This window comes from Falco naumanni, chromosome 9 (genome assembly GCF_017639655.2).
Source record: "Falco naumanni isolate bFalNau1 chromosome 9, bFalNau1.pat, whole genome shotgun sequence".
Lineage (NCBI taxonomy): Eukaryota > Metazoa > Chordata > Aves > Falconiformes > Falconidae > Falco > Falco naumanni.
This window is the reverse complement of record NC_054062.1, coordinates 22,358,104-22,369,513: the sequence shown is the minus strand read 5'-3', so window position 1 is coordinate 22,369,513 and position 11,410 is coordinate 22,358,104. Positions and strand designations below refer to the sequence as shown.

General features: G+C 48.3%; 1 protein-coding gene across 1 annotated transcript in view; it reads left to right on the top strand.

Annotated features, from left to right (window-relative positions):
- The first annotated feature begins 492 nt into the window (after positions 1-492).
- The window catches only part of SORCS3 (sortilin related VPS10 domain containing receptor 3), a 302,417-nt gene continuing 291,499 nt past the window's right edge, over positions 493-11,410 (top strand). Inside the window, exon 1 of the mRNA XM_040606476.1 lies at positions 493-1,128. Within this exon, the coding sequence (XP_040462410.1) occupies positions 535-1,128 (594 nt within the window). The 5' untranslated portion in view covers positions 493-534. The remainder of the gene's footprint in view (positions 1,129-11,410) is intronic.

Sequence of the window (11,410 nt, the reverse complement as noted above, 5' to 3'; positions counted from 1 at the left end):
GGCGCGGTGTCCCGCTCCCGCCCCCGGCCCCGCTCCCGGCCCCCGGCGGCGCGGCGCGGCGCAGCGCGGCTGGTGACTCGGCGGTGTATTTCAGCGGCGGCGGCGGCTTGGCAACGCTCGGGGCTCCTCCCCCCGTGTGGTGTTACCCTCTCACTTGATCAAATCCTTGAACGTGAACAGTTTCACTGAAAAGCACTTTTCAAAAAAAAAAAAAAAAAATCCACCAACAGTAAGGAACAGAATCCAACTACCGAGGAGAGAGTTTTTTTTTTCTTTTTTTCTTCTTTCCTTTTTCTCTTTTTTTTTCTTTTTTTTTTTTTTTTTTTTTTTTTTCCCTGGTCATCGTCTCAGAGGCTGAGGAAGGGGGAAGAGAAAGACGGAGAGCGAGAGAAAGAGGAGCCTTTCGCAAATAATAATTATTATAATTAGAATCCGGCCCCTTTCTCCTTAAAAAAAAAAAAAAAAAAAAAAAGCTCTAAACGCAGCGCCTGGTCCCCCTCCCTCTCCAAGCCCCCCGACTCGCTCCGCAAAGGCATGGAGAAGGGGACCAGCTGCGCTCCGACCTGCCACACCATTTTTCTCGCCTGGACATGGCTCTTACTTCTCTCCTGGTGTTGCACCGGCGCCGAGATAACTTGCGGATCCTGCTCGTCTCCATCGCCCTCCTGGCCGCCCGCCTCGCCTCGCCTTAGGCAGGAGCAGCGGCCGCCGCCGCCGCGGGGATGGCGGAGCTGGCCGGGCGGCCGAGCGCGGGGCTCGGCCGGGGCGGCGGCCGCCGCGGAGCCGCTGCCGGGCGGGGAGCCGGGGGGCCGCGCGGGGCCGCGGGGAGCGGCGCTCCGCTCGGCGGGGGCGGGAGGCGGCGCGCCCGGGGCCCGGGGCCCGGCGGCGGCACGGACCCGGCGGAGCAGCGAGGGGCGCCGGGCGCTGCCGGCGGGCGGCGGCCGGGGTGTGCCCGCGGCCGAGGGGCAGCGCGGCGGCCGGGCGCAGCTCCGCGGGCCCCCGGAGGAGGGGAGAGCGGCGCGGCTGCGAGGGGCAGAGGAGCTGCGGCTGGCCAGCACCACCTTCGCGCTCACCGGGGACGCGGCGCACAACCAAGCCATGGTGCACTGGTCCGGGCACAACAGCAGCGTGAGTACCGCGCCGGGCACCCGGCCGGCTCGGCTCGGCTCGGGGGGGGAGGGGGGAGCCGGGCGCCCGGCCGCGGGCGGGGTGGGGGGCTGCGGGGACAGAGGGGCGCCTGGCGGCCACCGTGCTCGTGCCGCCGCGGGAGGGGACGGGGAGCGATGGCCGCGGGGAAAGAGAAAAGTTTTCCCGGGGAGAGATGGAGGGGAGTGGGACCGGCTGTCTGCCCCCCGCCCCCCAAGGCAGAGTAGGGGCTGCCGCAGGGGCCGGGCCGCCCGGAGCCTCGTGCTTTGCGGGATCCCGCTCCCCGCGCCGGCTGTCCCATGTGCCGCCCAGCGGGGTTCCCTTCCCCTCCACCTCTTCACATGCCATGTCCACCTCGGCACGCATCGCCGCCTCCGTGCCGGGGGGGCGACTGATGCGCGGCGGTGGTGGAAAAGCCCCCCCCCCCCCGCTCTGCGTGCAGGTGCCAGGACAGATCCCATTAATTCATTAAGGGCTGGAAAGCCCCCACACACGTTAAGGGGCTCGGAGAGGAGGCAGGTAGTTGCCAACGCGGTGAAAAGTTTATCAAAAATCGATGGCATTGCATGCCTTTTCCCTGAAGTCAATTGATAACAAGTCGCTGAGGTGGCCCCAAAAGTCTGCGGGACCGTGTGTGGTGTCCCAAAAGCCCACACGCCATCGTGCCATGGCAGGGCCGGGCCCTCCCTCACACCCTGCTCTGCAACGCCCGGCAGATGGCTGCGGGCAGAACTTCAACTTTCTTTTCACTTGGTATCAGAAATGCTCTTTCCATGCTGATGTGAAGTCAGAGAACAGGTGTAATTTAAAGGGCTCCAGGAAACCTTTACATCTGGTGAAAATATTCCCGTTATTCTGATTATTATAGCTTGTTACTGCCTTGAAAATGGCACTTTTATTGTTTTGCCACTATTGGAAATAGGCATAAAGCAATTAACAGCATAAAACGGATCAGTTGGATTTTCAGTAGTCATTAAAAAGCAAATTGTCTGTCTGTCTAACTACGCACCAGCTATAGCTTCATAATGTACAATTCAACCACCTCTGTTTCTTTGACTGGAAGTTTTTTTGCTCTATTTATTATTGCTTAGGCAATAATTCTGACAGCAATGTAGATGTTACTTTGATTTAACCAGTTTTTAAAGGTAGTTGTGCTTGCCAGACATGAATTCCACTCTCGTTAAAGATGAAAGCAAACATTCAGGAGAAAACAGCTGCATGGTATATTTTGGCACAGTACTTCTCTTTAGGATTATTTATTTTTAATATAACTCGGCATGTAAAAAAAACTATATGTCCTCTCTTTTGTTTCATTTTGGTGCTGAAGCAAGGGGTGTTGAGCAAAAGAAGGTAAAATCCCCCTCCATCCCTTCCCAGGATGGATTTCCAATAGCCTTGACTATTTCTGGTTAAAGTAGCAGAGAAAACTAAATCTGTAGGCATTTGCAGGGAAAAGAAAGGTTATTTTCTCTAATGCACAGGTCAGAAAGTGATTTTCACAAAATTCTCCCTCCTGCCCTGGTTTCTTTTACAGGAATATGCCACTTAAATAACTAGTTTCTTTTATTCTTTAACTCCAGGTGATTGAGGAGGTTTATAAAGGAAAATGTCTTGATTGTTCATGACTTCCCATTAAGATTTTACACCTCAAGATACCATGCATGAAATCTTCCAACTCAAAAGCACAAGCAAAAGCAAAAGACTGGTGTTTATTGCCAGTGTGGTGTTTGTAGGAAGGAAAAGCAAGCGTGTTAATAAAGGCTAGTGTTATCTTTTTGTGATTTTTCTAATATGAGGTTTAGCATCTGGAGGATTTTTCTCTTCTGTCTCTTGGAGAAAACACGTTACATTTAGTGATTAACTGGATTTTATTTTTTTAAACAGTGTAGAGGGAAAGTTAAATGCTTGAACCTGGGTACTTTTATTTATTAGCAGAGAAGGCTGAATCCAATGCCTTTTTTTCTGCTGCAGTTCAGTTTTTACCTGATTCTACTGTTGGGGTGTCTGTGGCACAGGAGCATCAAGCTATTTGCCCAAGGTCACTCAGGGAAACGGTGTGGCTTCTTTTGCCAGCCACACTGGTTCCCAGTCACTCACCTCAAAGCATATATTTTCTTAGGTCACGGTAGACCTAAAGCAGCAGGAAGGTGTATTGAAAATGGACAAAAGATATTAACTCATGTGTCATGATTGTGCCTAGGGGAGCAGGTAGGACATGTCTGTATGCTATTGTTTCCAGGCTACCAAAGCAGCAAGGAGGTGTACAGCTTGCTTTTACCAATTCCCTGTTAGTCGATCGGACTTCAAAACCTGAGCTTTTGACACTTAGGATTTATTAAAAACATAAGTCAAATTTGATGCAATGAAACAGTATATTTCAAATCAGATGTTAGTGCTGGGGGATTCCTAACAACTGGATGGATTTTCAAAGAAGAGTAAAGCACAGTAATAAAAACGTGTGTGTTTTTTTTTTTTTTTTTTAACTGGGACGTATAGATCTACAAATACCCCATAAAAGGGAGATCATGCAGCTGCTGCATGTCCTGTTACCTAGAATGTTAAACCTTCTGTGGGTTTTTTTTCAGTATTTTAAGAGCAAATCCTCCTCCCTCTCCTATTCCCCTTTTCTCCCACATCCCTCAAATCTCAATTTAACTTGTTAAAAAATAATCCCTTCCGGGCAACAAACTTTTGTTTTCTCCATTTGCAGATAGCGAGGTCAGGGTTAGGATAGAGGCAAAAGGCTGGTGAGATCGGGGAATTTGGTTTCTCTGCTTTGTCCTGCCCAGAGGCTTTTTCTGTGACCTTAGGAAAGACAATTAACCTCTCCGGATCTCCTCTTCCATGTTAAAATGAGGATAGTACTACTTAGCTACCACAAAGTGGTGGTGTGGAGCAGAATTCATTTCTGCTTTGTACAATACCTGAAGACCTTCAAGTGGAAATTGTTAGGAAAATGCAAAAATACTATTCGGTGTAGAAATCAGGTTTGTGTTCTCTGTGCTCTTGAGAAGGGAACTTGGCTTAATTCAGTGGGTCTGATACTAGAAAAAAGAGAGTTGTACTTGGGTGTCAAGTATCAGTCTGCCCTAAAAGAAGCATTTATTAAGAGAGGTCACTGAAGCTCTTGAGGGACCTGGTAGAGATCAGATAAAATGTTTTCTTGCCAAGGTCTTTCTGAAGGAAGGAGAATTTTTAGTGAAAACTACTATTATTCCCAGAAGATCTGCAAGCCATTCTTTTTTTGAAGCCATTCCTCTCTGAACACACACAGTGTACAAGTGTGCCATTCGGTGAGCAGTAGCATCCTCTGCACTTGTTTCCCCTCTCTCTAGATGGTTATGTTATTGAATGAAATTTTTCCTCGTTCTGCTGATCAGATGCTCTTTCCAACCTTCCTGTGAAGATGATCTGTTTCCTTAGATTATTTTTTTCTTCCTTCCTCTCTCCCTGATTTCTAGGATAAGGACCTGCAAAAATAAGTAGCAGCACCTTTGATGCTATTACAGCTTTAAATCTCGCTATCTTGTTTCTTGACAATAGTTTTTTCAAGCGATTTCAATAAGCTACCGTGGAAAAAGACACTTACTCAAATTGCTCTCCTGATATGATCACTAGTGGAATGGTAAATGGGGACTGTTGTCATTAGGTTTCAGAGTTGTCACTCTGATGAATGTAGCTGTTTATAGGAAGTACTTAATTCTGTCCATGCGTTTTCCATGATGGAAGTACTACAAATTCTGTGGTGTTGTGTGTGGGTTTTTTTTCATGGTATAATAAGCAAAGATGCACATTTTTAGCTCTCTTTTTACCTCTAGAAGACACTTTTAATTAATTGTCCGTGGAAAGGCCTTGGCTTATGATCATTGTATGCTTTAGCTATCCCATGTCTTTCCAGTAACCAGGGGCAGACTTCAGACATAAAAATGTGAAAATGCATCACAGTAAGAGCAGGAGAGGTCATTGACTAAGGCATGTGCAGATTTGCAGATTGTTTCAGCCAGGCCAAGTTCTTGTGTGATCCTAGGGGTTGGATTCTCCTTAGTGTAGGAAGAATGTCAGCAGTGCATATTTTTATCTCAGGGCAGTGCAGAAAATAAACCTGGAGAAAGTATAGTGTGATTGAACAGTATAGATGCTACTTGTGCAGACCACACAGTTGCATTGATGCTTATGGTATGATCAGGCTCTGAAAGTTGGGGAAGGCAGGATGAGAGCTGGTGGGAGACTGAACTGGGACCTTGTTTTATCTTGTCAGCCATACTATAGTGTTTTGTCCAGAGGTCTAGTAAGCCTGTGGCTATCGTCTCTAGAGTTAACATGGTTGCGAGATTCACTCCAAGATTGGGAATATGAGATGTCTTTGGGACAAGGCTCTGGTAAAGAGGAGGCTAAAAGTACTATGGTGTCCTACAGCCACCTGAAATAGAGTTAGAAAGAAGATGCAGCTTTTCGTAGTGGTTGAAGAGGAACTAACATGTGGCAACACCACAACATATGTTAGATTGGACATTAAGAGGAGTTTCTTCTCAAAGAAAGTGGTGCACCAAGGCATCAGAAAGTTTTGGGGATCTCTGGCTTTGGAGATTTTCAAGACTCATGGACATGATCTGATGGTAACAACCCTGCTCTGAATGGGCTTTTGCGATTCTTTTCCTCCTTCTACCACTGATGCTGTTCCTTTACACTGTGCGAGCTCTGAGGGCTGGCAGTGAAAAGCAGGTTGTACAAGTTCTCGTGCTGAAGCCTGTCTCTTCCGGGAATGATTCTTCTGAATGCTCTTGGCACTGTTCTGGTGTGATCTGCTAATGTACTGGTGGTTTGATGCTGAGACATTACTCACTCCCATGGCGAATTACAAGCTGGGGAGGCTGATGGGCTTGCTGTGTGCCAGGTAGTTTTTCATTAAGATGCCTAGCAATGCAGTGTGTGATGGGCAGAATGAGATGGGCAATATTTGCAATTCCAAATAGTCTGCTATGCTTGGAAGAGAGGAATGGGAGAAAATGAATCTTTAGGCAGGCAATGCTGCATTCAGTTGTCAGCCATGGGTAACTACTCCAACAGTCCAGTTGGATTTCAGTCTAAAATTTTTACTCCTAGAACACAAAATGGTGTCAGAGCAACCTTATTAATTGCACTGCTTTTGGTAGATATTTTAATTGCTATTCTAGATGGTTTCTTTCTCAAATGGCCTTTGGCTAGGTTGCGGTCTTGTTGCCACTGAAGGTGGGCCAGCTGTGTCGCAGTGCCTTGATGCATTTCCACTTTTCTGCTATCTTTGGTAATGAAGTTTGCCACTGAAGTCCTTCCCCAGGACTTTGCCAACCCATTTTTAATTAATATTCAAACAGAAGATTGAGAAATAAAAATGAAACTCTTGCATGGCAATTGCTTTTATGGTTGCGTTGAGTCAGTAGAGCAGGAAGAAGGCGTCTAGAAAATATTTTTCGGGTTATTTCTCTCCAGACTGATTTCATTGCAAAGGCAGGTCAACGTCCAGTGGATGTGCCTTGATGTTTCTTGTGGATCCCGTGAAGCTGGCAGATTCCCCGGGCCATTACCCTGCCTAGCACAGCAAGCTGTCGATGTTACTGAGGCTCAGAGCTCAGTAACAGAAATGCTTCTGTTCTAGGTGCCTGTCAGCAGTTTCGCTTCAGGCCTCAGTACTTTGACTTTTTCATGATCAGGAATGAGGCCTAGGATTTGTGGCTGAGCTTTCACCGTGATTTAAATGCAAGCAGAAATGGCTATGTGATTCTTTAATTAATTTTTTTATGGAAAACATCCACACAATTAGATGACAAAGTATTTTGAAAATGGTTTTGAGCAGATAATTGATGTAAGGCAGGAGAAATTTTTCCCAAAAGGGAAGTGAGGTGAGACAATATTTTCTTAAATTCAAGGCAGTGGGAAGACGACACTTTCTGAGAGTGCCCAAATTTATAACTGGATTAGTAGTAGATGTTTTAGAAAAAATATGAAAACAGTGTCATCTAATGGGCAAAGCACAGGTTAAGGAGCAAAGATCTTTAATGCTGGTTGTACTAAAGGATACTGGACACCAGTCTTGCAAACAGTCAAGAATTTACTTAAGTCATACCGTAGTGTCATGCTCCTTAAGCTCCCTGGATGTCTGTGGATAGAATGCAGGAGAGCAGGACATGCTTAGCAGAGTTAGTACTCTCCTACAAATCCAGGTTCATTTCAGGATTGAAGGCCAAGCCTGAGTTCGTGGTTGGGATTGTTCTAGGACAACTGCAAGGAACCTGCCGGTTATGGAGTTAAGGCTTGGGATCGGCTGGGACCCAGTCCAGTTTATCTTCCAGTGAGAATCTGTGTTTAAAGGTGTGGAGTCCAACCTGCCTCTAATCGAGACAGTAAATTAAATGTGTTCCTTGTGAAGCATTGAATGCTGTAAATGCAGAAAGTCTCAGAAGCAGCCAAGTATTTGGTTGGATCCTCAGTGTAAATTGATGTAGGACTGATCTAGGTTAATTTACTGTAGTTGAGAATTCAACCTGCAGTACCCTACAGCAGCAAAAAATGTAAGTAGGAATGAAAAAACGGGTACAGAGGGGAGGAAACATGGGCAGTACAGCAGGGAGACCTGTGGGCACTTCACATTCTCTGAGTTACAGCCACAGGGCTTGGGGGTGGATGAGCTTCCTTCTCCCTTCTGCACAGCTGAAGCTTCCCTCTCTCTTCCTTGGGCTCTGGGAGGTGGGAGTTTGAACCACACTGTAAGTCATGCTGGAGACTGATCCAGTGATGTACTCGGCAGAGCCCAACGGGAATTTTAAGCTGAAATAACCCTTAGATGGAAAATACTGCTTTGCTGAAGCCACCCCTTTGTACGCGAGTTTCTTGGTTTGCTTCAACTCCCCGCAGGAATCCAGGGCAAACAAATTCCCAAATCCTAACTTCTGCTTCTTGTCCAGGGAAAGCTGCAGCATCGTTGTTAACATTTCCTCCATGAAAAGAGAAGGGCATGGCAGTATTTCCTTTCCTGCCTTTATGGAGGCAGTGGTTGTGAGGCTGAGGGAACTGAATAAAGTTTGCTGCACATTTGGAGAGCATGACTGTGTGGGTGTTAAATACATTTGATAAATAATCTGCTATGGCATTTTTGGAGTCGATTCCCAGCCCTCGTGGCCAGCAGAGCCCCAGCATAGAGTAAAAATCAGAAAAGTTTGATGCTGAATAATCAAACCTCTCTTTTTATGTCCTCCCCTCTCAGTGCTGAATGAGACCTGACCGCTCTCCCATTGAAGAGACGGCAAAGCCCCCTTGCCCAAGGACCTCCCTGACACGCAGGCTGTCATGGTGCTTTCTCCCCTTCGTATTCTGATAAGCGACACGAACGCTGGCCAGGCAGATCTGCAGAGCACTCCAGGGCCTCAGTGCCCAGAATAGCATCACTTTTAATTAGCTCCAGCGCGGCTGCCCTGCCCCGGGGTGCGGGCGGTGGGCGAGGCTGCGAGGAGCGGGGCTGGGCGCTAGAGGGAGCGTGGGCATCTGCTAAAGGGAGGGAGGCGCGGCTCGGGGTGGGGGGCGAGCTGGGGCCTGGGGATGCCGCTGAAGAGGCAGACGCTGCTGAAATATTGATATGAAAACCCGCCTGGAGTCACTGACTGTGAAACTCTTGCTGTCTGGGGTTCCCTCTGCGAGAGAGGAAAATAGTCCTGGCATGCACTCGGCTGCGGCCAGGCACCTCAGCCTTGCACCGAGGGGTCTGTCGTTGCGGCCAGCTTTGTCTTGAGGGTGGGCGTCCCAGTGCAGGGGTCTCTCGCCTGCTCCAGCCTGAGTGATGTGGCCTGTAAATTGCTGGCAGTGCAGCAGGGGTGATGTTAACCTTTGGGGTGCCAGAAAGCAGCAATGAGAGCCCAGGCCTGGAGACTGCAGTAGTGCTGCTCCCCGTCACCCCGCCGGCTGTGCCCCGCTGTGTCTCCGGGATAGCCCCGAGCACTGCTGCTGACAGACCCACCTTGCTGCCCACCTTCTGCCCCCTGCAGCAGTCCCAGCTGGCAGGGGAGGGCAGGGGAGCTGCTCTTGGTTGCCTCTCTCCCAGGTGCCTGGGCTGCAGAGGACAGGCTTGTCCTGACAGGTCCCTGCCACTTGGGACTCTGCAATATTTTGAGCAAGTTTTGAGGATGATGTGCAAGTCTTAGCTTTTTTGTTCCTCTCTTTCTTTTCTTGCAAGTGTGGCAGCACAGAAGGGGCTGGAATTCATCCCAGCTGCTGCACGGTGGGACAAAATAACCTTTCTTCCTGGGAAAAGTGGTTGCATGGTGGTTGCGCTTACTGGCCTCCTTGGGACTAAAACGGATGTCTGGGACTTGGAAACATGAAGACCGAGCACTGCAAATTGCTTAGGTCAGTGGCGGGCTAAAGGCCTTGGGATCCTAAAAGCATCTGCTTTGGCCCTGCGTCAGACGGCTGCGCTCACCTGTGATGCTGCGCCCGCCTGTGACGCGTGGGTACCGCTGGCACGGTTTCAGCGCAGTGATGCTGCTGCTGTGCTCTGGAAACACAGTTTCTGAGTCCCTTGTGGGGGGTTGGTAGAGGGCTCCAGTGAGGGGTTAGTGGAGTGGAAGGCTTGAGCACAGAGCTCCTGTTGACTTTCAAGGCAGGGAGAAAAGCACGGTTGAGTTTGGATGTGCTTCCTTAGCGTGCCAGAGGCCAGCAGGCTGTGCATGCAGGTTTGTCTTTGTGATTTTTGGACTTGCCGTTGTGCCTAATGGGGGTGTGCATCGCCCCGTGCCTTGGCTTCCCGATCTACAGGGAAGAGTTAACTCACATCCAGGGCTGTTCCTAAGGCTTAAAATGGATGGATATTTGCAAAAGCTTTTGGGTGGAAGAGAATGTATCAAACATGATTATTTAGCTCTTGCCAAAAGTGCTTTAGGACCTCATGGGTGCAGGGAGGAAGGAGTGGGAGCTCTAACTGGTTGTTAGCCTTTCCCTGTGGTTTGTGCCTGATTGGAAAATCCCCCCCAGCTGTGATCAATACAGAATCACAGAATGGCTGGTGTTGGAAGGGACCTCTGGAGATCATCTAGTGCAGACAAACAGGGCTGCCTGTCTGCAGTCCTTACTTGCCTGTGTCAGATGGCTGGGGGAAATTCTTTCTCCACAAGGTAGGGGGGTGGATGACTGTGTACTTGTGGGCATTTCTCTGTTCTAGGCTTCCTGTCCTTTACCACCGAGCCCAGCCAGTTTTGTGCTAATTTTTTACAGTGTAACAGACATGACTGTACTTACAAAGCTCTTACGCTGCCTACTTCAGCTGTGTATTTCAAAGGTCGCTAAAAGGAAGGGCAGTAGTATTATGGTTTTTGTTTGTTTGTTTGTTTTGGGTTTGGTTTGGTTTTTTTTAGAAACTGACGCATGTGAGAGGGGAATGATCTGTTCTGGGTTGTGCTGCTGATCAGAACTAGTTAGAAGGCAAGTTTTCTGATGCCTGTCCCTTATTGATATGGCTTAATAACAAAGGACTTATTTCCATCTGCCATAGCTCAGATGCTGGATGTATTTTATTTTTAGATGAGATTGCCTGAAAGAAAGGAAAAATAGGTGAGAAGAGAAGCTAGGAGGGGGAGGAACAGGACTCTCATTAATAATAGAAGAGTGGAACATGCTCAGCTAAAATCATTAACAGATTGATCAAGTTAATTTAAAACACTGCAAAGTTCTGGCTGAAAGTGATTTAAGAGCATCTTTATCTGCTGTTCTAATCCTTTCACTAGCATGACTTTCCAGGTAGAGTTATTTCTGATTGCAGCTCCTTTTCAGCTGGATGAGAACTGACACGGTGAAACTGCGGGAGCTGTGATTTTGTGCTTCCATTGGAAATACAGAAACAGGAAAGGGGTCACATGGAACTGGCTCTGAATTATGCAGCTTGTTTGTAATGGGCTGGAACAACTTAGAATGATTCATAGCAGGCCACATGCAGATCTGTGTGCCTGTCTGTGCCATCTTGTAATGGCATAATGTAGTAGGATGCAAAGTTCAAGAGTCTTGTTAGCTTTTGGAATCATTAAGGTGGCTTCCCCACCCTTTGTATTACACTTCACAGCCCAAGGGGGAAAGTCTGTGCCCCATCCCAGGTGCAGGTGAAGGACTCCTGTGTGAGCTGGGGCAATTAAATCTTCCTCCTGTCCTCTTGGATGGGGCTTGGGCTGGGTCTCCCTATGTCAGTCTTCTGCAAGGTGGAGGGCTGTGGCAGTATGTGTGGGGTAAGGTCCTTGTTCTGTCACCC